The 18347-nt window shown below is 37.3% G+C and overlaps 1 protein-coding gene across 1 annotated transcript in view; it reads right to left on the reverse strand.

Moving 5' to 3' along the window:
• The window catches only part of Itfg1 (integrin alpha FG-GAP repeat containing 1), a 144125-nt gene that overhangs the window by 115584 nt on the left and 10194 nt on the right, over positions 1-18347 (reverse strand). The window contains exon 5 of the mRNA XM_028893960.2: positions 17542-17616. Coding sequence (XP_028749793.1) covers positions 17542-17616 — 75 coding nt within the window. The remainder of the gene's footprint in view (positions 1-17541; positions 17617-18347) is intronic.

The raw sequence follows: 18347 nt of genomic DNA on the forward strand, positions 1-18347 counted from the left end.
CCACTTGCTGGGATCATAGGAGGCCACTATGCCCAACCAGGCTTTTGTATGAGATCTAGGGATCTATTGTCTTCAGGCTCCCATGGCATATGCTTTTACCCAGTGAACCACTACTCACCCTGCAATGTATTTTTAGAATGGGCAAAGGACAAGACTGAATCTGCCAACAGCCAGTCATAGATGGAGGAGGGGCTCTTGGGGTCCACCTCCCTGTGAACTACTGGCTGTTAATGGATTCTGGGAGAGTGAGAGAGTCACTGTCTTCAGATCTGTATCTACTGGTAAGTCCACCAGGAACCAAGGTTTCTATTTGTGGCTGATTTCAGTATTTTTGGAAAGCAAAAAGATAGAACAAAGTAATTTGTTCTTAGAAGGCTGAATGTGGGAAAAGAATAAGTACTTGTCAAATGAAAACTTTCTCTCCCTAAAGCAAGAAACAGCAGCCTCTTCTTTAGAATCTTTGTTCACATTCAATCTAGCACACACATAATCTTTTAAGTTAGACTAGAGAGTAAAATCAAAACCAAATAGCATACAAATTAGCTTCAACTGAATTAAAAGCAGGTTTTCTGACCCTGACCTCAATGAGACTGATCATGTAACTATGCTTCAAGAAGCTACAGGTCTCATTCCCATGTCTCTAGTTTATTTGAAGGAAGTTATAGCTTAACTAACTATATATTTACTTATATTTATAACTTAACTATATATTTACTTATATATTTACTTATATTTATAACTTAACTAACTGTATATTTATACTTCCTATAAGAAAAGGTCACAGAGTGACAGACTTTGACTGAAATTCAGCACAAATACCTGTTTGACCCACAGTTCATCAAACATCTTGAGTTTTCACAAACCAGTCACTTCCTCTGCTTCCTTCTGAGTCCCTCTTGATATCTGAACATGAAACTCCTAAAAAGTACTCATTATACTCTAGCTTTCTTTAATGTTTCAATTTCTTCACAGTGCTTTAAGTTTTCTATTTGTCAATGCTCTACTGTTTTTACATGGGCATCACTTAAAAGGTAGTAACTAACTAACCCTTAGAGTTTAATTTCTATGCAATGTCCATTTACCATTCTGAGAGCTGATAAAGAAGGGGAGACAGGGAAGAGTTGTTGTTTATTTTAGCAGTGCATTTTAGGATGGTCCAATCATAAGTAAATTACTTAAAATCTATAGTTGATAATAAAATTTACTTCTCTCATCTTTGAAATTGCCCTATGTATACATCAAAGTCTTCTAGAAATAAGAAGCAGGCAGCATATTTTGCAGGCAAGTGAACAAATACAAACTGTAATCTCATGTAAATGTTCAGCTGCTCTTGAAGGTTACTGTCATACACTGCTGCTGATTAAAACAGAAGGAAGGCTAGAGATGAAAATAAAATGGAGAGTTCCAAGCCAATATTAAGTTTACTCACTAACACTTCTTGACCTTTGTAGATTTCAATTAACTTCCCCCCACAGAAAACATAATTATGTCAAAGTGTTCTAATTTGTGGGCATCATCACCTTTTATCTCAAAGAATAGCATTTATCAAAGGATGAATTTACATGTAATTAATGCCAAGGTAACTTTTGGTTGCCTATGGTAACAGCTATTTGAAATGACTTCTAATCTACCCACTTATCAAAGATCACCTCATCACTGAATGCGAACTATTTAAGAAATTCCGGTCACAGCGGATAATAAGAGATAGGGTTTCGCACAAAAAAGAATATCCAGAAAGGTTCAGATATTTCCCTTTTCTTTTTTTTGCAATACAATGTAATAATTCATTTAACAAGTATAATAAAAGACATAGTGGTCCTTCAGTAAATGTATGTTCACTGAGGCCTAGTGTCTTGCTTTCAGAGTACAATAATTAAATGAGTATAAAAATCAGAAACTGCCGGGCGTTGGTGGCACACACCTTTAATCCCAGCACTTGGGAGGCAGAGGCAGGCGGATCTCTGTGAGTTCGAGGCCAGCCTGGGCTACCAAGTGAGCTCCAGGAAAGGCGCAAAGCTACACAGAGAAACCCTGTCTCGAAAAACCAAAAAAAAAAAAAAAAAAAAAAAATCAGAAATAATAGCATTTTCTGATTTCATTAAACATAAAACTTAGGACATTAATAAAAGGAATGTATATGCTATGAAAAGTTGTTCAAAACTTGAAAACAACAAATTTCTTAATGATCTTGACAAACAGTAAATAAAAACCCCTTCCAGTTATTCTCGGTGCTTCATCTTTAGGGTAGGTACATCATAACAGGAAAGTGGCCTTTCATCCCAAAGGATGATGACAAAGACTTCCAGAGGTAATCAGAATGCCCCCTTATACTTTCAAACCCACAGATCAAACTTTACATCTTTCCTTTCCTATTTAATGAGCTCCCCTCCTCTTTTAAGACAGTGACTCATGCTGGCTTGAAGTTTCCTGTGATCTTACTGTTTCTGTCTCCAAGTACTGGGGTTACAGGTGTGAAGTACCATGCCCAACAATGGGCATTTTTTTAGAGTTGGTGGCAAGTGCTCTTACCTGCAGAGTCATAGCACAGGCTCCTACTGATGTTTAGAGACGGTCTCACTCTGTTGTCCAGGCTGGCTGGGGACTCACTACAAAGCCCAGGATCTTGGCAACTCTCTTGCCTCAGCAGACCAAGTACTAGCTAGTATTAGCGGCATAAGCAACCACACCTAGTCTACCATAATACTTTTCAGGATAATCAGTTACTAATTTCATGGTGAAATGTTACTATCAAATTCACTGGACAAAACCCATAAAACTATGCTTTTCTGAAAAGATGATAATTTTTTCTGAATGACTGCTACAAAAACATTTCTAAAGTTGGGGTGTGAGGCAAACGGAGGTGGAGAATCTTCAGAGCACCTTAAACCATCCACTCAGATTCACACAGATCCTAAAACAAAGCACTGTGAAGAATCTCAGAGAATCTTAGGTTGATCCAATTGATCCCTCCAAATTGTATGGTAGGACTGTAGGAGACAAAATCAGATGTTTATAGGACTATAGCATAACCCTTGAAATGCAAAATAAAAATAGTAAGTCATTTATTAAAATGTTTCATTATTTGTATGGATTAATTTTATAAATACAAGATTTTGGAGAAATGATTTATTTCTAATAGTAAATTTTTTTTAGGAATAAAGAAATAATGTCATATTTTCATGGAAATTTTGATAAAAATCTGCTTTATTGAATTCCTAGAGATTCTTTTTAACAATGTTATAAAATATCAGTGACATGTACACATGAGAAGGGGTAAGGCTGTCAATAAAATCCTAAGAAAATATGAGTCATCTCACAGGTGCTTTTATAAAATGATTCTGCACACTAAAGTTGATTATAAAGTTAAAGATGCCATAGAGTTATTTGATTTGATTTATGTTGTAAGTCTCATAGTTTTTATATTCTTTCACATGACAGATTCAAGTGATACAATATATTAGTTCACTAAGAAATATTTGTAATAGTTTGTACAGTGCATCACCATATAAAACCAGTACTAAAAATGAAGGATGATTTAAGAAGCCAATCATGGGTTATAATATGAAAGACATGAAAAGTTAAATGGAAAATTAGAGATTTATTGTTTTTGGACTGATAACAGAACTATACTTAAGTGGAGGACAGAGTTATTTCTGATAGTGGAAGGAAAAAGTCATTTGCACACCTAACAGTAAAAATGGCAAAAAGTAAGTAAGAAGGAAGAGTTGGAGAGAGGGCACAGCAGTTAGAGTGCACAGTGCTCTTTTAGGGGAAGGAGTTCAGTTCCCAGCACCCACATCACTTACAATTTACAACTACTTGTAACTCTAGTTCCAGGAAATCTGACACACTATTCGGGACTCACAGGCACCTGCACTCACATGCATATACCAATACATCCCTATCCATGATGAAAAATAAAACAAATTTTAAAAAATAATTGGAAAACAATTTTGAATGGTGATAACTGAAACAAATGATAAATGTTCGAGGCTTGACGCCATGGTTTAACAGCTAGAGTTGCTTGACAACAAGCCTGATGACCTGAGCTTGATCCTTGGATGCTGCAAGATGAAAGCAAAGAACAGGTTCCTGCCATTTGTCTTCTGACGGCTACTTGCACATCACGGCAAGTGTAAGTACATGTGTGTTAGCACACATGTGCACACATACACACTTACACACATACTCAATGAATAAATAAAATGTAATAAATTTAAAAAGATAGCTTCCACCAGGACCCATCCAGACACACAGGTCCCTCCCACACCACATCCAACCTCTACACCCAGCCCAATCCTACACAACATCCTTGTCCAAGGACTAACCCAGTGAGTCAGCCTGACCCTCCCTACACCCACCATACCTAGCCACAGTCCCACATCCGGTGCTCTATCCTAGTCTGGCCACCTGGACTCTTCTAGGACTAATCCTTCATGTTCTGATCCACAAGCCCCTCCCATACTATGTCCAACCCCTCTACCCAGCCAGATCCTGTATAACCTTTTCCAGGGTATAACAAAATGAGTCAGTCTGATCCTGTTCAGTCCCCAAGATCTACAGCAGGTCCTATATGCAGTGCCCCAGTCTAGTCTGGCACCCATGTCTGCTGAGCAGCTAACTTCTAGGATTCTGCCAGGACCTGTCCTGCCAGGCCTGACATACAGGCCTCTTAACAGTACACCCAACCTCTCCATCCAAGCAGATCCTGCACATCCTTTTCCATACTGTATCCCAGAGAGTCTGCCTGACCCTTTCCCACATGTGTCTAGCCCAGATACCATACTCACTACCTCAGTCTAGTCTGGCTAACCCTATCTGCACCAATCACGAGGCTTCTGCCAGGATCTGCCCTGCCTGCCTCAGACTCACTGGACCTCCACACCACATGCAACCTCCACACCCAGTCAGATCTAGCCCAAAATTCTAGATGTGGTCTGGAAGAAAATGGCCCCCAAAGAGAGTGGAACTATCGAGAGGTGTGGCCTTGTTGGAGGATGTGTGTCACTGTGGAGACAGGCTTTGAGGTCTCACATATGCTCAAGTCACCCACCGTGAGACAGACCACTTCCTGCCAGTCAAGATGTAGGACTCTTAGCTATTTCTCCAGGACTATGTCTGCTGACATGCCACCACGTCCCACCATGATGATAATAGACTAAACCACTGAAAATGTAAGCCACCTAATTAAATGTTTTCCTTTATAAGAGTTGCTGTGGTCATGGTGTCTCTTCACAGCAACAGAAGCCCTAACAAAGACACTAACTAAGCTTGGACCAAAATGAACATCCTGCACACCAGCCCAGTCCTCTTTATCTACCTGACTTCATTCTACCTAAGCATATCAGACATTTAGGCCTAACCCACATGGATACCCATCCTGTATTCTGACCCAGCCTGCTCTGTCTGTATCACATACTGAACATGCTCAGATTCCAAAACAAAACAAAACAACAACAACAAAAACAACAACAACAACAATAACAAAAGAAACAAACCCCAAAACACAAAAGTTCAAGCCAGTATTACCAATCCTGTAGAAATGCCTGTCAATGAGAATTGCCTAGATGGACTCTAGAACACAGAGGTTAAAGGAACAATCATAAGCTTCATCAAAGAATTTAAGGAATAAAGAAGATACAAAGAAAGAGCCCATTGAAATTAAAAAGAAAGAAGTTGAGGAGATTAAATGCCCAAGTGATGCCCAAGAAAACACAAACATAAGGCTGATAATGAAGACAATCCAGGATGTGAAAATGGAATTTGATAGAGAGAAAGACTGAAGAGGATTCAGTTGTGGACTATCATTTTAAGATGGGTTAAATTTGTTTATGCTGTGGAACAATTGTTTAATGATGCAAAGATGTGTTGCATTCTTTTATGCTGCATTTGTTTAACTCTGTGAAGCTGTGTTACTTTTCCTGCTGAAAACACCTGACTGGTCTAATTTAGAGCTGAATGTCCAATAGCAAGGCAGCATAAAGGACAGGCAGGGCTGGCAGGCAGAGAGAGTAAATAAAAGGAGAAAAAAAGAGAGAAAAAAAGGAGACAGGAGCAAGACAACAAAGAAAGGAGGATGTGAGGGGCCAGCCACCCAGCCACACTGTCAGCCATGGAGTAAGAAGTAAAGTAAGATTTACAGAAGCAAGAGAAAGATGAAAGTCCAGAGGCAAAAGGTAGATGGGATAATTTAAGTTAAGAGAAGCTGGCTAGAAATAAAGCCAAACTAAGGCCAGGCATGTATAAGAAATAATAAGTCTCCATGTGGATTTATTTGGGAGCTGGGTGGCAGGCCCCCAAAAGAGCAAAGAGTAAAAAGGGTAAAAAAGCAACCAAAACAGGATTCAAGCTGAAATGAAGATGGAATTGAAAATCTCAATGAATCAACTAGAAACTCAAACAAGAGCCTTACAAGCAGATTGAAACAAGACAAAGATAGAATATTAGGACTTAAAGATAAAATAGAGGATACAGTCAAAGTAAGCAAGGAACATACAAGAAATGTGGGACACCATGAAAAGATGAAACCTTTGAATTATAGTTACAAATGAGTGAGAAGAATCCCAGGTCAAAGGCACAGACCCAATCTTCAACAAGATCATTGAAGGAAACTTTTCCAAACTAAGGAAAGACAAGCACACATATACAAGAAGCACACAGAACACCATATAGACAAGACCAGAAAAGAAAATCTCCACAGCATATAAAAGTTAAAACAGTAAGCATACATAGCAAAGAAAGAGTACTGAAAAACACAAGTCATATACAAAGGAAAACCAACAGAATAACAGCTGATTTCTCATTGGAAACTCTGAAAGCCAGAAGAGGCTGGTGCAATGCATTCATTCCAAGTCTGAAAAGACCATGACAGTCAGCCTAAAATAATACACCAAGCAAAACTATTAACCATAGTTGGAGAAAGAAAAACTTTCCACAATGTAAACAGCTACCTCAAATATATACTCAAACAAACAAACCTAAACTACAGAAGGCTAAAAAGAGGAAGCGGATGGCCAAGAGACGGTGGAAAGAAATAAAAGTACTTCAACCAAATAAGACCAGGAAGCAAGTAGATGTCATTATCATAATATCTAATAAAATAGATTTCAACCTAAAACTAATTAGAAGCGTGAAAGGGTAAACTTCATTCTAATCAAGGGAATAGTTAACAAAGATGACATTCCTAGCCTAAGCATATATGTACCAAACTCCATTGCAACCAATATAAAAAAAATGTACTGATGGAATTAAAGACAGAGATTAATCCAATAATAGGTGATTTTAACACTCCAGTTTCTTCAATAGACAGTTTATATGAAAACAAAAGGTAGAGAAACATCAGAATTTAAATGACATCATACATCAAATGAACTTAACAGGTATCAACAGAATATCTTACCCAAACATCAAAAAATATATACTTGGCTAAGGAGCATATTAAAGCATCACTAAAATAGATCACACCATGGAACACAAAACAAATCTTTACATATCCAGAAATACTGAAGTAACTTACTATATGCTATCTGACCACTATGTAATAAAATGGACATCAAAAAATCTCTAGTAAATACACAAATTCATCTGGATTGAACAACTCATTACTGAATGATGAATAGGTCAAAGAAGAAATCAAGAAAGAAATAAAAAAAATTCCTTAACTAAATGAAAATAAAAACACAACACAATAAAAACTCTGGGACACACTGAAAGTAGATTTATGAAAGAAATTTATAGTTCTAAGTACCTAGATTAAAAAAAATCAAAAAGAGCACAAATAAATGACAGAATGAATGCAACTCAAACAACTGCAAAAACAAACAAACAAAACAAAAACCAAAGCCAAACCAAATAATAATAAAAATCAGAGCAGGTATTAATGAAATAGGAACAACAAAATAATACAAAGAACCAACAAATATAAGACCTGGTTCTTCAAGAATATAAACAAGACTCACAGACCTTTGACCCAACTAAACAAAAGAAAAATGAACGGGGAAACATTACAATAGACACATACACACACACAGAAAATAAATCAGAATATTATGAGGGAATACTTTAAAAACTTGTACTTATTAATTTGGAAAACCTAACAGAAATGGACAAATTCAGATATTCTAGATTCAGCCAAACAACAAAAGTTTAATATCCAAATGAACTTCTAGAAATGATCAACAGACAGGTAACAAATGTGGAAATACTAACAAATCCTTTCAATTAAAAAGTCCAGGGGTTAGATGGATTCACAACAGTTACAGAATTTCAAAAAAGATCTACAGGCAGTCCTTTTTAAACTATTAAAAAAAAGAAAAGAAAAAAAAAGAGCACCTCCAAACTCCTTTTAGAAGCCTAGTATCACTTTAAAACCAAAACCAGGGAAATATACAAGAAAAAAGAAAACTACAGGCTAGTATTTCTGATGAACATAGATTAAAAAATGCTCAATAAAATACCTGAAAACTAAATACGGACATACATAAAAAATATTATCCACCATAACCAAGTCGGCTTTATCCCTGAAATGCAGTGATGGTCCAATATATGCAAGTCAATAAATGTAATAAACCACAAATGGACATAAAGACAAAAATCATATGATGATCTCAACAGATTCAGCAAAAGCCTTGACAAAACCCAATATGCTTTAATGATAAAAGTTGTAAAGAATGCAGGACTAGAGGAAACATACCTTAACACAATAAAAGCTATATACAGGAAACTCACAGCTGACATTATCCTAAATAGAGAAAAACTTGAAGCTATCTCACCGAAGTCAGGAAGCAGTTAAGACCCTCAGCTATCCCTACTCCTTTTTAGTATTATACTTGAAGCACTAGTTGGAGGACTGAGACAAGAGAAGAAAATTGAAGGAATACGAATAGGGAAAGAAGAAATCCAACCATCCTTATTTATAGATGACACAATATTATTCATAAGAGATTCTACAAATTCTATCAGAAACTTCCAGAAATGATCAACAAATTTATCAATGTAGCTGTGTACAGAATCAACTTGCATAAGTCAAGAGTTTTTCTACAGATCAACAAATATACAAAGAGATCAGTGGACACCCATTCACAATAGCCTCAAAGGAAAAAAAATATCTAGAAATAAACCTAACCAAGGAAGTGAAGGACCTCTATATTGAAAACTAAACCTCTGAAGAAAGAGATAGAGAATGACATTAGGAAATGGAAAGAGATCCCATGCTTATGGACTGGTATATTTAATGTTGTGAAAATGGCTATTTTTTGAAAAGCTATATACAGATTCAATACAATCCCAATCAAAATCTCCAAATCTTTCTCCACAAATGAAAAAACTACCCTAAAATTGATATGGAACCACAAAAGACTGCAGATAGCAAAAACATTCCTGAGCAAAGAGAACAATGCTGGAGGGATTGCAATTCCAGATCTTAAGATACGTTACAGAGCGATAGTAATAAAAACAATATGGCACCAGCACTAAAACAGACATGTGGACCAATGAAACAAAACTGAAGACCCAAACATGAGTATAGAATTATAGCCATTAAATATTTGACAAAGCAGCCAAAAACATAAGCTGGACGAAATAAAACATATTTATCAACTGGTGCTGGGAAAACTAGATGTCCACATGCAGAAGAATGAAATTAGACCTGTATCCATCATGTTGCACAGAAACTAGCCACATGAAACCTGAAACATGGAAACCCCTAGAAGAAAACACAGGCAGTACAGAACATGATATAGATGGAGGAGAGACTTTCTGGATAGGACTCCATTTGCCTGAGAATTAAGGTCAGCAATTGACATGTGGGATCTTATAAAACTAAACGATGCCTGTACAGCCAAAGAGACAATCAATCAGGTGAAGAAGAAGCGCATAGAGTGGGAGAGAATCTTTGCTGGCTATACATATGATAAAGGATTAATATCTAGAACATATAAGAAATAAAGAACCTAAAAAAAAACAAAACTAAATGACCCATTAAAAAATTGGACCTGGAACCTGAACAGAGAGTTCTCAAAAGTACACACACACACACACACACACACACACACACACATACACACACACACACACACGCGCGCGCACATACATACACTAACAAATATCTCAAAAAATGTTTATTGTCTCTAGTAATTAGACAAGTGCAAATCAAAACAACTTTGAGATTTCATCTTACTTCAGTCAGAATGGCAGAGACCAACAAAGAAACTGACAAAAAATGCTCAGGGGGGATCTGGCTAAAAGGAAACCCTCATTCACTGTTGATGGGATTGCAAACTCATGCAGTCATTATGTAAATCAGTGTAGAGAACTCCCAAAAAGCTAAAATTAAATCTAACATATGATCTAGCTATACCACTCCTTGGCATATGCCTGAAGTGCCTGGCATCCTACTTTACAGATACTTGCTCAGCTACACTATTCATTCAGTGTTTATTGCTATACTATTCACAATAGCTAGGAATTGGAATCAACTTAAATGTCTTTCAACTAATGAATGGATAAAGCAATGTGGTACATATATACTATGGAATACTATTCAGATAAATGAAATCATGAACTTTACAGGTAAAAGGATGGAACTAGGAAAGAACATATTGAGTGAGGTAATCCAGACCCAGAAAGACAAACGTCAAATGTTCTCTCTCATCTGAGGCTTCTAGCTCTAGATCTTCAAATGTGAATACATATACTGAAGTAACTGAAGAAACCAGGAAAGTAAAAAGGGACCATTCTTGGAGTGGGGGGAGTAGGAGTTGTCTTAGTTACTTTTAAATTGCTATAATAAGATACCACGGCCAAGGCAACTTAAAGGAAAAAGAATTTACTGGGGGCTTATAGTTTCGGAAAGTTAAGAGTCCATGACCATCATTGTGGGGAACATGGCAGCAAGTAGGCACAAAAAATACTAGAGCACTAGCTACGAGCTCACATCTTGAGACAACAACCAGAAGTCAGAGAGAATTAACTGGTAATGTCCTGGGCTTTTGAAATCTCAAAGCTTGCTCTCAGTGACACACCTTTCCCAACAAGACCACACTTCTTAAACCTTCCCAAATAATTTCACCAATGGGGTCCAAGTATTCAAACATCCGAGCCTATGGGGGCAATAATGAAGAGAATAGTAGAGTACAAGTGATCTAATGGGGTAAATCTGAAAACCAGGGGGCTCTAGTTAGAGAAGGAGGAGAAAGATAATAGAGAAGGAGGTAGGAAGGTAAAATAACAGTGAGAACATTTGAAAAAGTCACAAGGAATTATACTATTAATTATCTACCTAAATAACTATAATACACATAAGTAGGTGTATAAGTATACATGTATAGTTTAAATAATTTTCTCACCTGGGCTGACAATGCTCTACCCAAGGGCCAAAGGCCATTTAGCAAAACTCCCGCATGAGGAAAGAGAAGCCCTCTTTTGAGTTGTTGGTCAGGGTTGTTCAAGAAATTCTCCAAATATTACACACTATTGCTACGTTCCCATGGTTACCCACAGGTAAGTCCCTATAGGTGAAACTCATCGGAATGTCTTCTCCTGAGGACCAGCTTTAATGATAATAGAGGCTGCACTGCAAACTTCCAAAAGAGGAAAGCAACCAACATTCTACCCAGCTAGACTGCCATGACCCACACCAACAAACAGCATGGCACAAGGGTGTAGTAGTGGCACCCATACCTTGGTGGTAAACAATAGCTCTTTAATTGAACCTAAGACTCTCTCAATAATATCTGGTACTGAAAACCTAGTGAACTACTAAGGGTTGTGAAGTCATGGATCCTGGAGAACCTACCAACCTCCACTTCACTAAACCAGCACAACCCTATGACATTCTCAGGATTTGTCTTATATCCATGGATAGATATAGTCTTCACCCCTCATCAAGGGAAACCTCTCTGCAATGGATAGAGACCATTACAGAGAATAACAACCAATTAAAATGCAAAGTTCTGGAGCCAGTCTCAACAGATACAGCTACAACCCAACTCCTGAATATAAGGCTCAAGGATCATTGCAGAAGAGGGGACAGAAAGACTGGGAAGGCCAGGGGACCAGGCTCTCACAGTTTGCTGTGAGATTGCGTCTCCTAAAATTGTCAAGTGAAGTCTCACCAACCTGACTGCCTAAACATGAGCCAAACAAGGACAACAATAGACATGCTGAAGTGGACGGGGAAAGCCTGGGGAGATAGATCTCAACTTTATACAAAGAACTATAGGTAACTAAGGAAGGCTGAGAGTGGGAGAAATAGTCTTCTCCAGGGACGAGTAAACCAATTGTTTATCCAGTATCAAATGGTCAGCCCTGAAAACATATACATACAAGTAACATTATATTAACTGAGCAGATTATATTTTTGCATTTAGGAATAATCATATTCGTATATGTATATAACAATAATTAGTGGACAAAAGAAGGCAATAGAGGAGGTATATATGGGAGGGTTTTGGTGGAGGAAAGGGAAGGAGAAAATGATGTAATTATACTCTCAAAAAAAGAAATAATAATAAAAAATGTTTGAGGTAATGGAAATAATAAATATTCTTATGTAATCATTGCATATTATATTGCACTGAAATATCACATTACCACCATTAATATGTACAATCATTATGCATCCATTTAAAAATTTCCAATACTTTTAAAAGTTTTATACACATATGGTTACTTTAATACTACACTTTGAAGTAAACAGAACATGGTAAAGTATATATTTATTACATAGCTCCATTAATATTATGAAGTTATAAAACTTGGGTTTGACTGAAAAATGTGTCTGAATCCAGTCTGTGATCCAGAGAAATCTGGAACATAAAACCTTATTTTTACCTTGATTAACATTACAGACATAAATGTTTTCAATTCAGTACTAAGTTATTCTGAAAGCTTATGCAACATCAGTTTCAAATATCCTTTTATAGAAAATGCTTCTTAGTAATCAGCTCACGTAACTTTAGAACATGTTCTAACACTTCACTGCCAGATGTTATTTCTAAGCAACATAATACATTATTACACGGTTTCAAGCCAGTATAAAGTGAACTTGACTCACAAACTGAAGCTTTACATTTGACCATTTGACGTAATACAATTATGCTTTCCATCTTATTAGCTTTATTACCATCCTGTTAGATAACCTCCACTAGATCAACAACATGGGACTCACCACCTACTTAAACTGACCACAATCACTGTAACTACAGCCAAAGTGATTCTGTTTCTTTTACTGTGGGCAGTCACCTATTTCTAAGCAGATGTTAGGCCAGGTTATAGCCCTGGGATTCCCAGCACAATCTTAAAGTATTTGGCACCCTATGTAAAAAAATCATCCCAAGTTTTATGTAAAACTATGTTGCTAGCCAAATTTAAGTAAATACACTCAGGAGTGGCATATCCATAATGCATAGCAGTTAAGTTGCAAAAGTTAGATTTGGTTCCTGATTAATAAGTCTGCACTGCTAATCAAAGTCTAAATAGTGCAGAATTTCTTTTGCTGGTGCTTTTTTCACCTGTACATATGTGCTGTATTTTTCACCTGTGCTTATACACCTGCATACATGTGGTGGTTTGGATGAAGTATGTCTCCTATAGGTTCACATAGTTAATGCTTCATCCTCCATTTGTAGCACTCTTTGGGGAGCTTATTGAACCTTTGGGATGTGGACCCTTACTGGAGGAAGCACAATACACTAATGTTTGCTCTCACAGGGATACGCTCAGCTTTATCTTATCGATAATCATCTCATAATGGTTGACAGAAAGCCGGTATGTCTCTGTGTGTACACATACATCCTTGTGTGGGGAGAACTGACCCAGGATTTTTTGCACGCTAATGATATTTCTTAGAAATAAACTATACTTCCAACCACAAGAGAAATTTTTATGTGTGTGAATTTAAAAAATTGTTTGGGGCTAGAGAGATGAATTTAGCTTTAGAGTAAATATTGCTCTTGTAAAGGACCCAAGTTCAATTCCTACCATCTATGCCAGGCAGGCTCACAACTGCCTGTAACTCCAACTCTAGGGAATTGAACAACATTGGTATAATGGGTATCCAACTCTCCGCCCCCTCCCTGTCTCTGTCTCTCTGTCTCTCTCTCTCTCTCTATGCATGCACACAGACTCACTCATACCACACACACACAAAATAATCTTTAAAATACTCATTAGGTTGGCCTCAGGATAAATCACTTAGAGAAAATTTGGCTACTACTTTTTAATCTGTGACTGACATTTGAATGAGAGATGTCATATAACAACAGACTATTAGTTTAATCTGCTGCACATAAAAATATAGCTTAGGGTTGGGGGATTTAGCTCAGTGGTAGAGCGCTTGCCTAGCAAGGGCAAGGCCCTGGGTTCGATCCTCAGCTTAAAATATATATATATATAAAATAAGAAACGAAAAGTAACATATTTTTAGGCAGAATAACTTTAAAAGCTATACTATTTAAAGAAGTATCAGAGAAAAATCTAACAAAGAAGTTAAAATAAATAAGCCATGACACTTTCATATGATACTCTCAAAAGGTTTTCTGACAGATTTAATAAAGACCTTGGAGACACTGGAATTTTACTTTTTGAACTATTATTTTGGCTGTTTTATAGACTTCAATTTGAAATGTCAAATGAAATGAGTGATAGCTGTTTCAATGATGGCAGACTGACCGGGGGCCTGCAGAAACAGCCTCCGGGTGGGTTCTACTGGGTTGAGAGATGGTGGGCTAGCGTTGGCTGTGGCAGAAGTGCAGTGTGCAAACCCGAAGCTGGGATTCTACACAAACACCTGTACTGACTAGTCTGAGGAACAGAGGGAAGGCTGCACCCACTGAAGCCTCAGAGAGCCACACCATGAGAACGTGAGAAGCATGTGGAATCAGAAACAATCTCCCAGTGCATACAGGTCTTTTCAAACACAAACTGTGGCTAGGATGGAGGCTGGTAGAAAACATCAGCGGCAAAGGTAAAACCAAGCATGGGCTTATAACCCAGAGTCCATAAAATCCCACAAGGTAGTGTGATCCCCAGAACACCAGAAAGAATTAAGAAGCACCTCTAGAAAGAAAGTTAGGAAGGCTGACACATAGATTCCGTTTGGCATTGAAATACAGATCTAACTGGTCTGAGTTATGGAGATTAGAATCCCTGCTCTCCAGAGCCAGCCACAAAGTCAGAACCAAGGAGCTGGGGAAAACTATCCTAATTAGGAAGAAATACTGACTGATAATAAATAGTTCTTATTTCATTTCTTATCTTTATATTTATTTTTAAAATGTATACTTCTGTATTCCATTTTTTGGTTTTGTTTAAGCTTTTATCTTAGCTAACAGATTTTCTATAACAGTTCACTTATAATTTATACATATATTTACTTATTTTGGGAGGCTTTGCATGCCATAGCATGTTTGTGGAGCTCAGAGGACAACTTGGGGGAGTTGGTTCTCTCCTGCTACCAAGTATGAGTCCTGGGGATAGAGCCATGTCTCCCTCAGGCATGGTGGCAAGCATTTACATTCACTGGGCCACTTTGCTGGCCTTCTTTCTTTCCATGCACCTTCTCTATAACAGTTTCTCTATTACTTCTCATAGTTCTAACCCATATGCTTTCCCTTCCATTCATAGATTACTCCCTTTCCTCCTTTTCTTTGCCGTTTACTATTAGCACCCTTAGCTCTGAAAATATACACATTGCATTTCCCAACAGTGCTAGTGCTTCTGCCTCTGAGCCTTACTAGACACATACAGGAAGCAAATGGTATTTTGACTGTGTGTTTACATTTGGACTGCTGTCAAATCACTATTCCATTCCTATAGTTGGCTTTACCTCTAACTTGGCAATAGGAAACAAACCCCCAAAGACAACTCATCAGGAAAACATAACAGATGGGAAAATAACAATCTTCAGTGTCTAACAAAAAGACACATCCATCTCAATTAATATATGAAACACAACAATAAAAAAATGAAAAAGTGTGAGAAACAAGCCAGTATGATATCACCACAACCTCCTAAGCTCTTTAGTTGGAAACTAAAGAACAGGAAATAGCTGAAAGATTTTAGAGTCTTATTTTGCAAAAGAAGCAGTGATCACAGAGGATAATTCAAGTAAGAAAATCAATTCAGGACTAGATAAGAAAGTAACACAGCATATGAAGACGTGAGTAATATACCCAACAGTTTCAACAGCATAGTGGAAAAGTTCAGCAAGAAAACTGAGGATCTGTAAAAGGACCGAACAGAAATGCTGCAAATGAAAGTATCTGTCAGATAAGAAACTACAGTGATGATATTGCAATGATGTAGGCCAAGATGGAGATGCCATGAAATAACTGGGCAGAGGCTACCAGCACAATCTTAGTCACGAGCCTGATTTTGAGAAGCCTGAACTTCCTGAGGAGTCCCAACCTTCTGGGGTGGGGACAGTGAGTGCATGACTTTCTTCCATTTATACTGTTCCTTTTAGAAATGGTCCTAAACCAAATGAAGATCTGCTTCAAGTTATCTCTAGAGTATGACTGGTCTCAGATACTTTGGAGTTTGGAGGAATCATTCCAGGTTCACAACAATTTTTAAAAAGTTCATTATGATAAGTGTCCAAACATTTATATTCTTTATGAAAAGCCTTTAGAAAAGGTGATAGGAAATCTGAGAATTTCTCCACAAGACACCTTAAATATAATTTACTCATGTCCACCTATAAATGACATTAGAAAACATAATCATAAAAATATATTATGCATCAAAAACACAGAAATTTGTTGGAGCTCCAAATAATTGTTGGAAGACATATTGACAAGGGTGATTCTCTGCACTTTCTCAAAGGCTAAGCAAGCAAACAAATATGCTCTCTATACAGGGACAAAAATTTACCTTGCCAGATGCAGAAAAAAAAAAAAAAACAAAAAACGAAACCTCAGAAAACAGATTGAAGGTTGCTCATGTAAAGCACCCTGCCATCACTAGCCCTGAGTTAGGAGGAAAGTTGTATTGGAATCCAGAGGAATTGAGGTATAGACCTTTGAACTGCATCCATAAACAACATGAAAACCTTCGTGTATACATACTGGTTAATGACAAAGTTCACATTGAAAAGTTTCCAGAACTAAAGGGGGTGCTTAAATTTTTAGGCAATTATTCATTTACTTTTTTTATTTTACAAATAAAATAAAGAAGTAAAGCTTATGAACTTAAGTATAGGAGCTAACAGAACAATGATGGCCCTAGCAGATTACACTTATTCATCTTATTTAAATTCCAGCAACACCTAGTGAACTGCTATTTACATCTGTAAAGCTTGTATAGCTACTTGCAGAAAGGACTAAGGCAGGTCTACATACAAAATGGTTACAGATCAAATCCAAAGTCTGAGAAAGCTTCCATGTTGACCAAATACTCTCAAAAACATTTTTTTTTTTTTTAAAACAAGCATTTCCAGTAAGTTGGGTTTTCTTCAAAGATTAAAGCAAATGATCACACACAGCCCTGGCAGCAGCAAGAATACATATGATTAATTACACAGCTATACTCCTAGTTACTCACCCTCCTAACAGTATCTGTGGCTGGCTGGATTCATTTGTGATACCAAATACATCAGGAATTAGATCACCATTGAAGCTGAAAAGAGAATAGTTTAAAAATTAGGCAGCTGTTTTATTAAAGTGCCACTTTTAACTTAGCTTTCAGGAGTGTGGAGCATTACCATACTCAACAGGGTCTATTTGTGGCCAAGGAAGCAGAAATGACAGTTGTTCCTTCCAGACCAAAGTCTTTTAGTTTTGCTAATGGACCCACCAGCTGCAATAAACCTGCTGCAGCAACTATAAGAATTAGATTTGCATTATAAGGAATCATACCATTACCTATCTACCTAAAAATACATACAAGTTAAGTTGGTGAATAAATATATTTAACTGAAATGAAACTTAAATGAAAATTCTCACCTATGACAATGCTTCCTCCAAGGGTCAAAGACCATTTAAGAAAAACCCCAACACCAGGCATGCAAGCTCTCTTTTGAGTTGTTGATCAGAGCTGTCCAAGAGACAACCCAAATATTACATGCTATTGCTATTTCATTTGGTTTCCCCCAGGAGGTAGAAGGTGAGTGCCTAGTGCTGAAGACATGCTCTTCAGACACATGACCGAGAGGTCCCTGCGCTAGAACTCACCTAAATATGTTTTCCCTGAGGACAAGTTTTCATGGTAACAGGGGCTGCAATACAAACTTCCAAAGGATGAAAACAACCAACAGTCCTACCCAGCTAGACACCTATGAACCACACCAACAAACAGCATGGCACAATAACTCTAAGGGTGCAGTAGTGGCACCCAGATTGGGGTAGTAA

This window comes from Peromyscus leucopus, chromosome 5 (assembly GCF_004664715.2).
Source record: "Peromyscus leucopus breed LL Stock chromosome 5, UCI_PerLeu_2.1, whole genome shotgun sequence".
Lineage (NCBI taxonomy): Eukaryota > Metazoa > Chordata > Mammalia > Rodentia > Cricetidae > Peromyscus > Peromyscus leucopus.